A 19,009-nucleotide genomic window follows, 5' to 3' on the forward strand; every position below is an offset into this window, starting at 1 on the left:
CCCCCTCGCCTCCCCTACGGCCCCATAAATTGACTTGGGTGTGTGTGTTGGGAAAACCCCTATAGCAGCACACGGGTGGAGGAGAGGGGAATCATTCCATCTGGCAATCTGAAACTCTTGCGCAGACAGAACAATTGGAAGAGCACAGCATTGAATCCCACCCATGGGCATGAAGGATTCTTCTAGGGTTTTTTTGGGCGGTTCCAAGCTACTGAAAAGGGCTTCCGGGGCTGTATTTTCCACGCAGGATGGCTTCCTCCAGTGCAAAGCGTAAAAGGCATCAACTAGTTGGGTCTTCTAACTTCATCCTCAAGCCAGTCTATAGCAATCAAAAGTCTATGGAAATCTTCCAGATAGTTAGAAGAGCAGGATTCTGAGATTGGTTGCATCCCAGTTGCTCAGATGGTTAGATTGGGCTGCCCCTTCTTTTGTGCACGGCAGTGGTTTTCAACCAGTCAGCCATGACACCTTGGGGTGCCTTGAATGATGGTCAGGGGAGCCACGGGCAACACAGGCCTCTGTCCCCCTTTCCTTCCCTCCCTTCCTCTGATGCCCTCTGGCATCTCTGCCTCCCAAAGGCTTGCACAGCTGTTTGTTGCACCAGCCCTGGCTACAAGCTCCTCAGGTAAATAGTGTCTCTGGGGCTGGCCAGGGAATGCTTCCCAGGCCCCTGTGGGGTCGTGGGAGGAGGCACCACTCTTTGGGGTGGGGCTGGGGCAGTTTAGAGACTGGGGTGGCAATTGCGGCTGCCCGGAAGACTCCCAAGGAGAGGGGAGTGGAGAGTAGGCTGAGCCCACAAGGGAGGGTGCTCAAAAAAGGGTGAGGGGCTGCCGGCTCCTGAGCCCCACAGGGCTGCCTCAGGAAGAATGCAGTTGGTCAAGGGAGCTGTGGACCCAAAAAGGTTGAAAACCTCTGGTGTAAGGTGATAGTTTTGGACAAAGCCAGATGTGAGCTCCTCTTGATGACAGTAATGTCTGTAACATTTCTTGTCTGCAGGTCCACCTAGCTAGAGCCGGGCTTCAGGCCTCGTTATTGGTGAAAGCTCCAGAGCCAGGAGAAATATTTGTCAATTTTGACCCCGAGATCCTCACCTTAATAAGGGAAACAGAGTGCATGTCACGCATGGGACTAGACATTCCACCCTTTGCCGTTGCACTTCAACAGAAACGTGACTCCTACAAACAGAACTTCAATAAGCTGCAGGTATTCTTGGATTTCTTCCACCTAACTGTTGCATCTATGGTTAAGTCATCTCGCTGGTTTAAGAAGATAACTGATGTCCCAGGATAAACTATCCTTGTGCAGTCTTTTTAGTTTACTTCATGCGCTGCTTACATATGACTCTTTAGGGATAAAACAGTTTTTTAAGGATCTCCTGGATGTGCCAGGAGGTTGAAATCCTGTCTTGTTTAAATTGCTATGTAGTCTTTCCTAATGAATTTATCTATATCTCACTAAAGTTTTCTTTTTCTTTTTGATAATAATTTTTATTAGTTTTCAATTACAATCCAATAACAGCCTCATTATAACAATACCAATTTATAATTCAATTATTAATACCAATAGTTCAAATACTGAATTACATAATTTAGATAAGGTGCTAGAATTGATGGCTTGATTATTTGCTTTATTTCTGCGTTCCAAAATCTTATTAATTTCCATTACATTCCAGTCGTAATAATAATCCCTTATACAACAACTGCAATATTCATAACTTCTATTCGTGTTGTCACATTAAATGATTTATAAAACTACAAGTTAGGAACTCAAACTATATCCTCATATGTCACTAAATTTGATTAGGTGTTCCCTCCAGTAAACTTGGAGGCTTATCAAGTATAATGATGAGATGAACTACAGCAAAACTGACCCCACATTTTAAAAAATAAAATAAAAGAGTATCCTTGCAAATTGTCATATTCTTTGCATCCTGATAGCCTTTAAACCAGGTCTTAACATATTGTGACCCACCCTGTCAGATATAGATGGCTTACAAAGTCTGTATCTGCACAACTATAAAAAACACCCTGAAAATGCTCTGAAAAAAAATGGTTTTAAAGCTCACAATGGAAAATTTCATAGAGTTCTAATTTCAGCTCTACAGTGCCATCTGTTGTCACAGTGTTGTAACACATTTATAATGTTTTATTTTTACTAATGTAGCTGAGTCCCAACAGTGGCTTTTTCCAGGACAGCAAAAATAAGATGGTTATAAATTATCTTGCCAGGCCACAATACATGGTTGATGGACAACTTGTGACCCAGTCAGTTGAGCATAGTCCAAGTATGTCTTTAATCTGTAGAGTAGAACTTGACAATATAAGGTGGATAAAGGTTTTTTTTGGGTCGGCAGGCACATTTGGAATATTGAGAGTGTGTTGTGGGTGCCTATCACAAAATGGCTGCTGTGGGGTGTGCCATAATACAAAATGGCTGCCGTAGGGTGTACTGCATAACACAAAATGGTGGCCGCATGAAATGGGGAGGACATGACCCACCAGTGGGAATAACACACATACTGAGATTTTTGGGGGGTATCATAAGGGATGCTGGTACCTTTGAGTGCCATCCTCATGCTGCATGTTTACAATTCTTCCTGGGCCTCATTTTAGATGATGCTGGCAGAGTACAAGAGAGTGAAATCAAAAATCCAAACTCCCCTTCATGTGCTAATGGCTCCTCATTTGGCGAAAGTGGATGATGCGATCCAGCCTGGTTTGACCACACTGACCTGGACATCCCTGAATATTGAGAAGTACTTAGAGAATATTTTGGATAAGCTTGGTAAGTCTTATCATTAGGAATAAGACCCTTATAACCAATAAGCACACAAATTCAGTGCCTTGTTAATGATCAGGACTGTGGTTCAAACTCTGCATGTGATCTGTTCGGTCTTGGTGGTACAGCCTGCAAATTACACAGGGGTTATGTTCTGGGGATCGCACCCAAAGCCATAATCATGTATAGTCAAAACCCATCAGGTTCAATGGCGGGTGAGATTGCCAAAGTCATTTTTCCTTTCCACCCTTTTAAATTACCGGTAATTGATTTTTTTTTTGCTGAATGCACACATGTTAAATGTACGTAAGTTGCAGACTTACTGTATACTGTTAGGTGCAAAGCAGACGTTCATTGGTGTGTTAAATGACATTAAGAAGAAATGAGTGTTTGGTCAGCTAGACTTATTGTACAATTGTTCTTTCGTTTGATCTTTGTTGTCTTCTCTAGTGCCAGGATAAAGATCTTGAACTCCAGGAAGGAGTTCAGGAAGCTTATCACTATTTCTTTGGATTACTCATTCAGTTATTCTTACTTATGAGTGGAAATTATAACGATACAGAGTGTGATAGGTTTTTTATTTTTAAAGCCAAACTAGATATTTAGGAGAAGACATGGGGCTGGGAACACCAGTTGTTGACCAAACCATTGTAAAACAATAAAGAAAGCATCTTATTTGCAGAGAAAAGCTGTGTGTGTGTGTGTGTGTGTGTGTGTGTGTGTGTGTGTAGGGAAAAGAGGTAAGGAATAGATTAAAGACCTGATCCATTGCCTGCTATTTCCATTCTTCAAATCATACCTTCCCCATATTGCTTTGCTGTCTGGCAGCATCAGCCATTCCACATCTTGTAGTGTCACCCATTCTATGGCTGATTCTACACATATGTGAAAAACACTGTGAAAATGCTTTTTAAAAACGTTTTTTAAAATACATGTGGAATTTACCATTAGCTCACCACCGCCATCTAGTGTCACAATTGTATAATACACTTACAATACACTTCCATCGCTGTATTTGCAGCCGTGTAGCTGAGTCCCAAGTCTAATTCTCAGCCTGTGTGCAGTTTTGTTTCACTTCTGAAACTCTTAAAAAGTGATTGGTTTTTATATTTTTCTTCTAAACATTTTTTATTTATACATTTATTTATTTAATTTTATACATTTCAATAATTTTACAATCATTTCAACATTTCAAAACTCTACTTCCTTTCCCCTCTTTCTGCGGTTCCTTAAATTTATTTTTAATATCTTCTGCATATTCCAAATTAACTTTACTTACTCATTTATTCATCTACTTTAAATATAGACTCTTATAAAACTGTGGGTTATTACAACAATCCTGCCAATGTTCTTATCTATTTACAGTTTGTTTGTAAATATTCAATAAACCATTTCCATACTTTTATAAAAAAAATTTATATTTTTCAACTGTCCTCTTCAAGATTTTGATGATGAAAAACCCTCTCTGCCCTCTCAGTTGGCTGTTACGTTAAACCCCATAATGATGGTTTTAAGAATTTCCTAACACATCAGTCCATTCATGCTTAAAAGGGAGGGGAAAGTGGCTTCTGAAAGTACTTGGCCTAACTATATTCATTCTCTTCCTTGCCCTTAAAGCTGACCTTGAGCTGATGCTTGATCGAGTAAATGACCTAATAGAATTTCGTATCAATGCTGTTCTTCAAGAAATGAGCACTGTGCCCCTTTGCAATCTCCCTGAAGACGATCCGCAGACCTGCGAGCAATTCCTTCACATGACAAAGGTATAGTCATCATGTACACCTAGCCTTCACTGAGGAATTAAACCTGTGCCTGAGCTGCACCGCTTTCAGCTGCTTGCATTATTGCATGTCCTTACATATACACACACATTTCCCTGCACATAGAAAATAAGCGTCAGGGAGAAGACTAGATTAGACCTCACCTCCTTACTTCTAGTTTTATGAATGGGGTTTGCATTCATAAATGCATAAATGCATTTAAAAAGGGACTGTTTGCATGATAAAGTCTACAAATCACATGAATGCCTACCTGCAGTATGGTGTAACAGATCAGGTGCGGAACTATGGCCTCAGATAAAACTGCAGAGTCATTGTTGTTTGTTGTTAGAATTCCTGCTCCATTATTGCAGTCATGGGATTTTTGTCTATCACATGACGGTGTATGTTTTGACTCCATAGAGTGGGAAGTGACGGAGACAGGATGTTTGTGTTACTGTGTTCCGTGAAGTGGGTCTATTGTCCTTTGTTCTTTTTCTCTTTGCTGTTTGATGCTAGAGAGAGAGGCAGCCATGTTGCAGTGCTCTGTGTGTGTTTATATGTAAATAAAGTAGATTAGCCAAAATGCTGAGTTGCTGAGGTCTGTTACACAAGCTGTGAAGACTCTGTGAATCCCTAAGTGTGCTGATGTCTGTTAGCATCAGGTGCTGTGATGTTCGGGCAGAAGAAAGCTTTTGAAGCTCCCGAACGAACGACCAGGAAGGAGAGAACATGCCAGCGGGCATGTGTCTCTGCCAGGGTCCTACTTGAGTATAGGATGAGCTCCTGACAGTTTAATCATTTAGTCGTGTCCGACTCTTCATGACCCCATGAACCAGAGCACACCAGGCACTCGTCTTCCACTGCCTCCTGCAGTTTGGTCAGACTCATGTTAGTAGCTACAAGAACATTGTCCAACCATCTCATCCTCTGTCGTCCCCTTCTCCTAGTGCCTTCAATCTTTCCCAACATCAGGGTCTTTTCCAGGGAGTCTTCTCTTCTCATGAGGTGGCCAAAGTATTGGAGCCTCAGCTTCAGGATCTGTCCTTCCAGTCAGCACTCAGGGCTGATTTCCTTCAGAATGGATAGGTTTGATCTTCTTGCAGTCCATGGGACTCTCAAGAGTTTCCTCCAGCACCATAATTCAAAAGCACCAATTCTTCGGCGATCAGCCTTCTTTTTGGTCCAGCTCTCACTTCCATACATCACGACTGGGAAAACCATAGTTTTAACTATATGGACCTTTGTCGGCAGGGTGATGTCTCTGCTTTTTAAGATGCTGTCTAGGTTTGTCATTGTTTTTCTTTCAAGAAGCAGGCGTCTTTTAATTTTCTGACTGCTGACACCATCTGCAGTGATCATGGAGTCATAGGTTCCTTCTGAACAGAGCTAGGTTATTTTGGATTCATGCAGATACTCATAGTAAAAAATGATTGCAGGCCATTGAAATTTGTTGTTGTTGTTGTTAATGTCCCACCTTTTCCCTAGACAGGGACTCAAAGAGGTGGCTTTATAGTGAAATATAAACAAAAAAAATTCCTTCCAGTAGCACCTTAAAGACCAACTAAGTTAGTTCTTGGTATGAGCTCATACCAAGAACTAACTTAGTTGGTCTTTAAGGTGCTACTGGAAGGATTTTTTTTTGTAGTGAAATATAAGTGTGCAATAAAAAACGTTCAGCTGATTTCGGTGTGGGTATGAAGATGCCAATTACCTAATTTTATACTTGATTTGCATGTTGAAAATCATATTCTACCCCTAGGTTTTTCCTGCTTCTAAAATTTATTCCAAAAGTGGTCATTATGGAGAATATAAGGGTATACAGGACTTAACATTTTAATTTAGTCTTCTTTTTTTTACCTTTCTTTTAGTTTTTACAATTATGATTCTCATCCGGCTTTTATCTACTCCCCCAAAATCAAAAATATAGTAAAAATTAACTTTAGTTTCCCATTGTTCTCTATTGTCAGGGGCTGGACAGAGGAGGAGGAATGGTGGAGACTGCCTCCCCATCCTGACCCTTCCAGGGAGGAGGAAGAGGAAGACAGTATAGATTTACAACAGGGGGTTGATGGAGGTAGTAGTTCAGAGGCAGATGAGGGGGGAAATTGGGGAATAGTGGGAGAGGAAGACCAGCCAGAGCGGAGAAGCAGCTGGCTGACACATTGTCACTAGAAAGCATTCCAGACCCTACTTGTCCCAGAATCCGGCGAGCCTTAAAAGTAGGAGAGCAAAGAGTTCAAAGACTTCTTCTTTGTGGAACAGGAATTCAATAATATGAAGCTCCCATCATTCCTATGTTGGACCACAAAACTATCTTCCTAGCCCCCTCAGATGTAAAGCTTAGATCCTCACCATACTCATCCAAATCTTATTCCTGGTTCCTTATCTTCTCCTTTGTTATTTTTTCAAATACAGAGAAAAAGCTGCTATAGAGTGGATAAAGGAAATGTGGTTGTATGAATCAGTCCCAAAGTCACACATATAGTTGATTATTTGATGGGTACAGGGCTGTGAATGTATATCTATTGGCCTCAACTTGATAGGCCACAAGCTGGTAAACCAATGTAAAACTTTCTCCCAATAGTAAAAGTTAATATATCCCCCAAATAAAACTATTCATCACCTATTATGGAGATCCATCTTGACAGGGCTGAGATGCAGTCTGACTGTTAACTTGTCAGGGTTTCAGGGAGAGAAGAGCAGATGGGGGAGGAGACAGAGAGCGAGGGGGAAGAATCCCAGAGAGATGAGGAGGAGGATGACGATGACCAAAGATCGTCCATGAGTTTGTCCAGTGAGTCAGAAGACTCCCAGAAGGGAGCCCCCCTGGTCAGACCAAAGGGGGACCAAGGGGGAAGCAGGGAGGAACAGGGGAGCGAAGGGAGAAGCCTCAGTAGGAGTAGGACACAGGAGCCAGCTTCTCAGCCGGAACGGAGTGAAGGGGGTGGAGTTACCAGGGTGTCAGAGGGAGCAGAGCGTGAAGGAGACAGGGGGAGAAAATCGGAGCAGGACGCTCAGCCGGAAGGGGTGGAGAGTAGCACCGGGAGCAGTGTAGCGGTCGAGAGAAAGGTCAGAAGCAACGTACGCGCGCCAAGTTCAAATGTAGAGGCGCGCGGAAGTGAGAAGAGCCCTGGGGAGGAGCCCGGCCCCAAAGCGAGAAGGAGGGGGGCGGAGGCGTCAGAGGATTCAGCCTCGGGCGAGTCCCGGCGAGGGGGAACCCAGGGGGGCAGAAAGACCCTGCGGAAAAGGAAGGAGAGGAAGAGGTGGTCCAGCACAAGCCTCTTAAATTGGTGCCGAGGCGGGACAGATTCAGAGGGTACTTCAGCGATCTAACGGTACAGACGTAGAGTCACAAAGACGGAATGTAAACGCAACCATGATCTTCAATAAAGACTTTCTGTAAATAAACCGGATTGGAATTGGGTCTCTTGTGAGCTGGGACCAGACGGGTGGCTCTGACATAACTGTTTCTGGCTTTACCAAGACTTAAAGCATATCCCCTTTGTGACATCACACATGACATCAGAATGGCATGTTTGAATTCAGCCTCCTAGACTATCTCCGGGCCAACAGCAATGGCCAGTAAACTTCTGCAGCCAAGTAACCATCAGCCTGACTACCCAGTTGTTTCTATCTAGACTATTGGATGTTTATTTTTTGCTCTCATAATCAAAGCCTGAAGAAGAGCTGCATATAATCTGAAAACCTGCTTCCACTGATAAAGAAAACTAATTGTCAAGAACTGGGTAGAAGAGGAATGGTGGAGACTGCCTCCCCATCCTGACCCTTCCAGGGAGGAGGAAGAGGAAGACAGTATAGATTTACAACAGGGGTTTGAGGGAGGTCACAGCTCAGAGGCAGATGAGGGGGGAAGTTGGGGAATAATGGGAGAGGAAGATTAGGCAGAGCCGGAGCAGCAGCTGGCTGACATGTTGACCCTAGAAAGCATTCCAGACCCTCCATCTCCCAGAACCCGGCGAGCCTTAAAAGTAGGAGAGCAAAGAGCTCAAAGACAGAGAGCACGTAGCAGCACCCGTAGAGGAGGTGATGATGACGCTGAATGAGGAAGTGGAAGAGAAGGGGGGTGGAGATTCACTCGGGACAATGCTATTGTTAAAGAGGCTGGGTTCTATAGCCTCTCTCTGTGAAGACTGAAATGAAAAAGGACTGTAAGAAACTTTTTTTTATACTTCCCCGGGCAACCAGCTGGGAACCGCTGATAGCACCCTGACATCTATATGACACCTTTTTCAAGTTGACTCTCTGCTGCTTTCTCATCCTCAAAGTGTGGCTTCCACATATTGGAGAACAGACTGTCAGGCAGCAGGTGAACAAAGCACAGAGATGCATCACTGGTCGCCAGCTGCAAAAAGCAGGCCTCTTACGTATGTCCTATAAATCATGGTGGGAATGGTAGTTCCTTCCTGCTTGAAGAGAGGAGAATGGGATAGTAAGAAAGTTATGAAACTTCTGTCTGATCTAGGGTACAAATGACACCTTTCTCATTCAAGTAAATCTTGGGTTTTAGTAATAAATTTGGTTGCCTTATAGTTTATATATGTAGACAGCAGAGTTAAAAAGTTTTGATGCTGGAGCTACTCGTGCTTGCCCCTGTTCTGTCTCATTCTTGAGGAAGAATAAAAGGAAAAATAAAATACACAGAGTTCCCACTGGTAAAAAATAAATTAAAAAGATTCTTTACTTACAGTTACTTCATATTTAAAATGATGTCTTTGGATTCAAAAGCCACATGATCGGAGCTAGTTTCATGGCATCCTTGTGCAAGAGAGGGGTAAGGTAAAGGACCCCTGGGCAGTTTAGTCCAGTCAAAGGCAACTATGGGGTGTGGTGCTCATCTCGTTTTCAGGCCGAGGGAGTCGGCATTTGTCCACAGACAGCTTTCCAGGTCATGTGGCCAGCATGACTAAACCACTTCTGGCACAACGGGACACCATGACGGAAACCAGAGCACGTGAAAAGGCAGTTTACCTTCCCGTCACAGTGATACCTATTTCTCTACTTGCACTGGCATGCTAGGTTGGCAGGAGCTGGGACTGAGCAACGGGAGCTCACCCCGTTGTGGGTATCCAAACTGCTGACCTTCCGATCAGCAAGCCCAAGAGGCTAAGTGGTTTAGACCACAGCGCCAACTGCATCCCAAGAGAGGGGGAGAACAGAGCGAGCGAACCAGAGGAAGGGGCAGACCTTAGCTGTTTAGTGGGAAACCACAAAATATATCTTCTCCTGGGTATCTGTTAGTCCCAAGTCTGCTCTCTACTGATTGAAGGCATGTAAGGTTGCTGGTACCCAATTTGCTGGTGGGCATAGAGACCAGTGTCTGCCTCTCAGGTGAGCAGCACTTGCATGACATCACAGTGGTTAGCCCCTCCCGTTCAGGCAAGCATCATCATGTGGTCACAATGGCCTGTCTCTCCATTTCATGCAGGCAGCATTGAAATGGACCATAGCACTGTGCAAGGACAGGGGCTACTTGTGTCGTTCTCGTCACGATAGCATATTGTTGGAAAAGTAGCAGGCGAGAAGAGGAAAAGAGAGGGTCGGCAGGAACACCCTAGCAGTACAGGGCTTCTCTCTAGAGCTAGTGCCACCAAAAGTTGTAGAGATAATGGAAATAAGTGGAAGAATGGTTTGTTATGCTCTAAATACAACAAAGTGCTATAGACGGCCATGTACTGATACCGTAGAAAAGCAGTGGAGTTGTGGGCTACTAAGAACTGTGAGGTATCCACTTGAAGCAGGTGTTTTATAGAATCGTAGACTTGTAGAGCTGGGAGGGAAACTGGGGATCAACTGGCCCAACCCCCTGCAATGTAGCTATCCCATACGGGGATCAAACCTGCAACCTTGACATTATCAGGATCATGCTGTAACCTATGGAGCTATCCAAGGAGATAAAGAAATCAGGTGGTGGGTATAAGGACAAGAGAATGAGACAGGAGAAGGTAAGGAGACTGGAAGGACAGTGAGCCTTGAGGGTAGGAATAAAGATTGAGAGGGGACCAGCCAGCAGGGGCAGAAATGCTCACCCTGGAATGTTGCCTCATCAGAGCTGAGCAGATGCCTTCTGAAGACTGGCCTGTTTGTTTCTGCTGAAATGACATAGTCACAGTGAGTGTGGTGCAGGAATACCAGCCTGGGAATTGGGAGACTCGGGTTCAAAATCATTCCTGCTCAGCTATGCAGATCTCATTGGGTGACCCTGGGCCAGTCACTATCTTTCAAGCCACTCTGCTTCACAGGGCTGTTGGGAAGATGAAATGGATGGTGACAGCAGACATGTCTGTGTGGTCCCATGTATGCTTCCCTGAGATCCTTGGAGCAACGATGAGACAAAAAAATGCAACAAAGACTGTTGGCTCCTTTCCGTGTGTTTATGTAACTCAAGAGAACTACATACACAGCTGTCTTGTTGCTAGCATTGCTAAGCCAGAATTAAACCTAATTTATTGACAGCTGCATGAATTATGATAGCTAGGAAGTGGAAGGGGCTAGGTGAATATAAAATGGAAGAATGGTATAAAGGGGTGTGGGATATGGCTATTAATTGTTGGGTTGAAATAACGACAGACAAGTAGCAGGTGTCATATGGGAGGCATCTCTCGAGCATGTCTCGGGGAGTCCCTTTTATTGAATATTACAGCATTGCCACATACGTGATTGTTCCTGATTGGTTAACACAAGTACAAAGCAAAGGGTTGCATATAGGCATTAATGACCGATAGATTAAAGGCTGGGAAAGGGAGCACAGAACAAGACAGGCATGTAAACCTCCTTATTAAACTTTTACTAGTGATTGATATAATAGTCATCCGTAGATGTGGTCCACTATGCATTAAGAACAGGTCAGAGTACGAACTCAATGTGAACTGAACATTCTAGGAATGTTTCAGCTTAGAACGGTTTGTGCAGCATCATATGCAGAAGCAAAGCTTAGAAGCAAGACTTCCCATCAGGCCACAGTCATGTGCAGAAGCAAGGCTTTCCTTCAATTAATGATAAATTAACATGTGCCATTAAGATAAGACAGGGGATATGCAGGAGAAATGATTTTGAGGAAATATGGAAGGTGTTTGTAGAATTTGTACTGTTAAAACGGAAAGGGGTCAAACCATCGCAAGAGGTGTTGAAATTTTGCGAGGTTGGATAGTTACAACGGAATGGTCTCGGTGGTGGGGTGCATATATTTATTCTTATTTGTTTATTATTATTATTTTGTCAAAATAAAAAAGAAGGTTTTAAAAAGAAAAAAAGAAAAAAATTAAATCTAAATGATATTGGCATTTTTGCAGGAACTCTGTACGAAGGGAGCATGCACTTTGCACCTGAAAAGCTCATTGGTGGAGGAAGCAGCAAATGAGCTTATCAACATGTTACTGGACACAGAGGGGCAAATCAGAGGGGATTCTGGCAATAAGTTTCTGGGTGGAAGCAGCAGTGAGGAAATGCATGAAGGTAAGGACTGGCATTCCACCATATGTTAACTCATAGTCTATTTCAGGTATGGGAAATTTCTGGCTTGTGGGCCAGTCTTGGCCATCCACGTGTTCTAACTTGGCCTGCAAGGCTATTTCCCCTCCAACCACGCCCACACACCCATCAGCTGATGTCACCAGTGATGTCAGCTGAGGGGTGAGAGGATGGGGCATTCACTGCATGCCCTATTCCCAGCAGAGAAGAGGATTGCATAGCCAAGGCAGCAGGATTTCAGCTGAATTGGAGAAGCGTGCTAGCTGCTTCAAACAGCACTTTTGTGAAGCGCTTTAAGGCAGCTCCTGCAGTCTCTTCAGCTGAAATGGGGCTGTGGAAGCTGCTGTAAAATGCTTCACAAAAACATTACACAAGAGGTTTCAAATATTTCTTTTGAAAGTGGGTGGTCGGTGGTCGGTAGAAAGGTTACCCCCTACCTTATTGTTGTCACTGCCATTTGCAGGAGAAGCATGTGAGTCTTAAACGGGTGAGGGTAGAGACTCAGAAAGGCTTTTGCAAGTCTCCTCTCCCTGAAGTTCAGAGGGAAAAGGACTTAAAAGACAAATGGGAGCAGACTTGCATACACCTTTGCCAGTCTCCCACCTTCCTTTTTAAGTCCCCGATCTTGCTCCGATCTTAATGGGGTGGGGGACCCACCAAAAGTGTATGCGCAAGCTTCCTCCCACTTGCCTTTTAAGATCAGAGCAAAAGAGATTTTGACAGGTGGGCACCCCATGCAGAGAAATTCGGCACTGAGATTTCAGAAAATGCACGAGAGCAGAGTGCTCATAATATGACATTGATGGATAATTTCCTTGTTGTACTGTGCTGTGTTTTGTACAAGCTAGTAACTGAAATAATTCTTTGCAGTTGTAGTTGCTCTTTGTAATGTTTAATGAAAATAATAGTACTAACTTTTAAAAAGAGAAAAAGAAATACAGTGATACCTCAGGTTAAGTACTTAATTTGTTCTGGAGGTCCGTACTTAACCTGAAGCACCCCTTTAGCTAATGGGGCCTCCTGTTGCAGCTGCACCGCCGAGCACGATTTCTGTTCTCATCCTGAAGCAAAGTTCTTAACCTGAAGCACTATTTCTGGGTTAGCGGAGTCTGTAACCTGAAGCGTATGTAACCTGAGGTACCACTGTAGTGATTCCTGTCTGAAACTGAACTAGGCATTGCTCATACACTTTCAGGCCTATATCTGCAAACAAAAGTTCTAAAAAAATTGTTCTTAAAAAGAGAAAGGAAAGTTGAGGCTCTCAGGCAATTCTGTACCTGGTCAATTTTGTGTGTGGATTGTCTGTGCTCCTGAAGCATCACAGTACCGTTAAGAGCCATTATGAACAATCCATTGTATAACATGGGGTATCTCAGTTCTGACTCATATTAACTGGCTAATTACATAAGTGGTTGACAACAAGAAAAAGTGAGAGAAACAGACAGACAGACAGACAGACAGAAGGCATGTTCAGATGAACACAAAATATCTCTAAGGGGGATGGATGCATGTGCAAGCCTAGTCCCAACTTCATTGTGAGTGCTTCCCCCCTCCCTTTGTTGCACAGGGAAGGTCTGCATAAAGTTTCTATTCATATTGACACAGAACTTTCTGTGCGACTGGGGACTCAGGCACCTTTGCTGTGCAACACAGTCAAGATTAAGGACTGGCTGCTCAGAAGGCTACTGACTTAACTCCACTGATTACTGTTCCCAGGAGCGGAGGAGGACGGGCCATCAGACCCCTTAGCATCCTCGCACACAGCTAGCCAGATGTCAGCAGGCTTGTCTTCCCCCTTGACCAAGAAAAAGAAGAGGGAAATGGAAATGCTAGAGGAAGAAGCCCAAGAGCTGCTGTCCCATTTCAACCACCGCAACGTGGACGCTCTTCTGAAAGTTACTCGCAACACCCTGGAGGCCATGCGGAGGCGCATCCAAGCCTCTTCTATGTTCAGCTTCTTAGGTAAGTCTCGTGCCATGCTCAGCAGAAACAGCTGGGCATAGCAAAACCACGGTTAAAATTTCAAACATCCCATCTTCTTACAAGCTGTTGTTGATGGAACTGGCTGTTGGTGGTCTTAGGTGAGACTGCACAGTTGGGTGGTTCAATATTTGTCTTGTTTAAAGCTTTGCCAGATCAGCCAAGGCCAGCTCAAGACATTTTGCCACCTGAGGCAAAGGGCTAGCTGTTGCCTTGCTTCCCAATTCCATGTTGAAAAGCTCATTAGGCTGGCAGCTGAATATTTTCCCTAACATACTGTATTTCACTGTCCCCCAAGGGCAGCAGGTCACCTTAGGGCAGGCTTCCTCAAACTTGGCCCTCCAGATGTTTTAAGACTACAATCCACACCATCCCTGACCACTGGTCCTGCTAGCTAGGGATTATGGGAGTTGTAGGCCAAAAACATCTGGAGGGCTAAATTTGAGGAAGCCTGCCTTAGGGCAGTGTTTCCCAACCTTGTGCCTCCAGCTGTTTTTGAACTACAACTCCCATCATCCCTGACTAGCAAGACCAGTGGCAAGGGATGATGGGAATTGTAGTCCAAAAACAGCTGGAGGCACAAGGTTGGGAAACACTGCCTTAGGGGATACAGGACAGGCTGCATGCTGTTATTTGCAAATGCTGTTACTTGTTACCAGTCAATAATGCTCCATGAGACATTTTCAACAGAAGTCAAGCATCCCTGGTCAACAGGATACAGGACTGGGTCTACTACGGGGCAGAGGTATGACCCTGTCCAGAACCGGCAATGGACTTACCTCCTGGACAAGTCCTAATTTTTAGCATTGAGGCTGATTATTCCATCCTCTGCGTCTCCCCACCGACTTGTGTGCTACAGCAAAGTCTATGCACAAAGGAGACTTTAGCAATCAAACAGAGCAGATAGGAGTCCCAGGGCACACAATCTGCTTCCCCTTGACGTCAGTGGGATAACTTCCTCCGATGCTAATGGAGGTGGACTGTAGCTTCCTGAATATTGCTCTTTCATGCAAAAGGAGGAAAGAATGCAGACAGATTGGGGACGAAGGTGCTTTGAAGTTCTGCAGTGCATTGAAAATACATGCTAGTGCTTTCTTTATGAACCGCTGTGGGTTTTGATGAGGAGCATGGTTAAATAATCCTAGATGTCTGCGTTGACAGAATGCTGCTGTTTCATCAGAGACGATATGGCGTCGAACAGACTTATGCTCTCTCAGCATGGACACCACACGCAACCTTGTTTGCCAGCACACTGAGACACTGTGTGTGGGCCACAACGCAAGTGCTGCAAATCCTAGCATACGCCAGCAATACAGATTTGTTCTAGTGAAGGCACGCCTTGGGAATGTCTATAGGGCTGAGGATTGGGTGGGTGTTGAGTGTGCTTCTGCCGCACATCTAATATCCACTGTCAGATTGTTATGGTGGTCATCTCCTCTTCAGGCTACATGGCTAACATGAGCTGGAATAATGGGACCATGTGTGCAGGGTCTGTCTTTGCTAAATCATATAAAGATTTACTAGGAACCGTTCTTTTTTTAGTTCAGCACCCCAAGCCAAACCAGAACCATGGGCACCTCCAGTGGAAACACTTTTGGAGTGTCACCAAGTCATCTGCGTCAGGGACTGGACTGAAGAGGAATGGTGGGGGCCGCCCCCTTCTCCTGAACCTTCCCGAGAACAGAAAGATAGTATAGATTTAGAACAGTGGCTTGTGGAAGGGCATAGTTCAGAGGCTGCAGAGGGCAGAAGCTGGGGAATACTGGAAGGCGAGAGCAGGAAGAAGGAGAAGCACCAGGGGAGAGCCAGCTGACAGAATCAGTGTCCTTGGGAAAAATTCCTGCCCCCGCTATCCCAAGACCAGATGGGCATTGAGGGTATTAGAACAGAGAGCTCAGAGGCAGAAAGCTCAGATTAACCGATGCAGGAGTGATGTCAAATAAGGGAGACATAGGGGAGTGGGACTTTACTTGGAGCAACACCATCATTGAGAGGCTACATTTTTTCTCCCTCTCTGTGAATACTGAATAAATTATGTAGTAAGGACTCTTTGTATTTATCAGCATTTTTGGCTGCCCCTGGGGGAGGGATAGGGTTCCCTGAAGTCTTGACACCTGGGAGATTCTTATTTTTCTTCAGCAGACTGTCCTGAATTAATAATGGTTTGTCTGTCTTGCTGTCAGGGACTGTGCTGCAGAGTGCTGCACTGAGGAGGAATGTTGGGAGCCTCTCCCTCCCCCTGTTCCTGATCTGGATCTTGAATCTTGCCAGGAGCAGGAGGACAGTATAGATTTGGAACAGTGGTTTGCAGAGGGACATAGTTCAGAAGGCAGAAGCTGGGAAATAGTGGATGGGGAACAGCTAGGAGGCGAAAAACTGGAAGGGAGAGGGTTAACAGATTCACAGTCTCTAGACAGCATTCCTCCACCGCCCTCCCCAAAGTCGAGAAGAGCTCAGAAAGTGGCAGAACAGAAATCACAGAGGGTATAAACTCAGATTACGAGATAGAGAAGTGATGTAGATTAATAGGGACAGAAGGGGGTGGAGTCCTTAATTGGGAGCACCGCCATTACTAGGAGATGTGTTCTTTGTTCTCTCGCTATGATTATTATAGTTTCTAACTGGTAAGAAGACTCCTTTTCCTTTGTTCTGCTTATCTACTGCCATGGGGGAGAAAACTGATTCCCTGAAGCCTGACACTTGCCTTTCTTTTTAGATAAGGAGAGTGCCTCCAAGCAGAGACAGAGTGCTCAGCCCATCTTTAAGGCTAGCGTTATCCTTTCCATTCCAAATTTTGCTATGATGCCCACACTTGAGGAAGTACAGCAAACTCTCAACAAGGCTGTGGACTGCATTGTAAGCGTCATGAAAGGAGTTGGCCAGTGGAGCAAGGAGAGGCTATCCAAGGTATGGCGCCTCTGTGTTTCTGATAACTTTCCTGATAACATACATTCAGGTCTGGGTACCACATAATCTCCCTCTCCCCATTGTTTTTGCACAGCAAAAGATGCTAGAAAGTAAAATGGCTGCTTTGCGAAATGAAGGAGACAGCGATTCTGAGACTGAAATGAAACAAACTGAAGTTGGAAATATCCTTGGTAATACTTTGCAGCGATTCTGTATGAATCTTGCCTTTATTAGATATACTGGCAGAAATCCGTACTTTAAAAATTGTTATTAAAACTTAAGGAACATTCATGGTAACTTAGATCTCCTAAAGCAAGTGAAGTTTACAAGGGTTCTACATAATTTTTGGAGGAATTCATGAGCAGGATCCTGCAAGCAGGCTGATGTATGCAACTCAGGATGATTTTTGCATGTTAAAACATCAGCAAAAACAGATGCACTAGTCCCCATGTGTATTTTTTTTTGCCACATTCTATAACGTATGGAGTCCCTCAAAGCCTGAAGTGAGGTGTAGCTTGTCAATGTAAAAAAATAAATAATTGTCAAGAGACCTTATTTGGAATCCATATTTAACAAATAAATAAGATAGCAGAATCGCCAGGAGAAGATTGAAATGCTCTCAAGGAAGCAATTGAACCAAGATCCTATTACTTAACTTAGCATCAATATACTGCAAAGCTATCAGTATGTAATTTTAGGCTCTCTTAAGTTTTTAGAATGGTCAGCACAATATATAATGAAGATGTGTTTTGAGATTTGTGATTTTGTCTCTGAGGCCTAATGTATTAATGTGATGATTACAACTGTTCCCTGCTCAAGACACTGCTTCAGATACAGCCTCTCTGATCTTGCCTTCTTCTGTCCAAAACAAGAACTACTACAAAAGCATTTCAGAGAATAAGGAAATAATTAAGCTGATGTCCGTTCTTAGCACATCTATCAACTCCACCAAAAGGGTAAGTAAATGTGTAGAGGGGATCTTTAAGTGAGGCGGCTGATGAAAAGGAAGTAACCAAATTGGGAAGAGAAAAGAGTCACAGAAAGGGATGGGGAGGAAAGTACATGGAAAGCAAGAGGAAGAGGAGGAGGAGGAAGGAATTGGCGGAAGTCAGTGGAAAAATGGGACTGCAAAGCATTGTTAAGAGTGTCAGTTTTAATTTCTTAGTGCAGAAAGTATTGATTTAATGTGTAGAGATCTTTCCTATTCTAATTAATTTAAGAGGGTTCTGGAAGCTTCTCTGTGTGAAAGAAACAAGCAGAAGGTTCATGATGTTTGGGTTATATCTTCAGAGATGCTGAGCCAGTGTGGTGTAGTGGTTAAGAGTGGTAGTCTCGTAATCTGGGGAACCAAGTTCGTGTCTCCGCTCTTCCACATGCAGCTGCTGGGTGACCTTGGACCAGTCACACTTCTCTGAAGTCTCTCAGCCCCACTCACCTCACAGAGTGTTTGTTGTGGGGGAGGAAGGGAAAGGAGAATGTTAGCCGCTTTGAGACTCCTGAAGGGGAGTGAAAGGCGGGATATCAAATCCAAACTCCTCCTCCTCCTCCTATTCTTCTTCTTCTTCTTCTTCTTCTTCTTCTTCTTCTTCTTCTTCTTCTTCTTCTTCTTCTTCTTCTTCCTGTTATCTCTTCTGTCAATGTCATGCTGACTATAATTGCAAGGCCAGAAGTTTTCACTCTTCCTATCTCTTTCCTTCTGGTGTGTTCTGTATATAGTATGCTTAGTGTTAAGTTTCAGCTTTGTTATAAGTTATTGTAAGTTTAAGTTAAGTCTGCTGCAAATGGATTTCTTACGGACAGTGCCAATCCTGATTGAATTAGATTTGTTACCATTGTGCTCATTTGCCATCAGTACCAGTAAAGCTCTACTGGATTAAATACAATTTCCTCTGGTCTATTTTTTGGGAATCCTGCCACATATTTAAGTTTTTACTATATGTTGGAATGTGCTCTGCATCAATATTGAGTAGAATTTCCATGACGAGAGGGTGGCAGAACGCAACTATTGCAGGATCATGTCTGACCTGGGCAGCCTTCTGAGCTAGCAGAATTCCACAGTCACCAAAATGGGGGAAATAACAACAAATAAATCTCAT

The 19,009-nt window shown here is 43.9% G+C and overlaps 1 protein-coding gene across 2 annotated transcripts in view; it reads left to right on the forward strand.

Moving 5' to 3' along the window:
* Window positions 1-19,009, forward strand: part of DNAH5 (dynein axonemal heavy chain 5) — a gene marked incomplete at its 5' end in the record, with an annotated part of 169,661 nt that overhangs the window by 37,093 nt on the left and 113,559 nt on the right. Inside the window, 8 exons of one of the 2 annotated variants that reach the window (XM_081919101.1) lie at window positions 997-1,203; window positions 2,613-2,784; window positions 4,396-4,541; window positions 11,849-12,011; window positions 13,743-13,988; window positions 16,723-16,913; window positions 17,008-17,104; window positions 17,733-17,869. In XM_081919101.1, coding sequence (XP_081775227.1) covers window positions 997-1,203; window positions 2,613-2,784; window positions 4,396-4,541; window positions 11,849-12,011; window positions 13,743-13,988; window positions 16,723-16,913; window positions 17,008-17,104; window positions 17,733-17,869 — 1,359 coding nt within the window. Of the gene's footprint in view, window positions 1-996; window positions 1,204-2,612; window positions 2,785-4,395; window positions 4,542-10,397; window positions 10,502-11,848; window positions 12,012-13,742; window positions 13,989-16,722; window positions 16,914-17,007; window positions 17,105-17,732; window positions 17,870-19,009 lie in introns of those variants that run through there. The other variant, XM_081919100.1, reaches the window with a different exon arrangement.

Source organism: Podarcis melisellensis (genome assembly GCF_964234715.1).
Source record: "Podarcis melisellensis genome assembly, chromosome: 7".
In the NCBI taxonomy this organism is placed as follows: Eukaryota; Metazoa; Chordata; class Lepidosauria; order Squamata; family Lacertidae; genus Podarcis; species Podarcis melisellensis.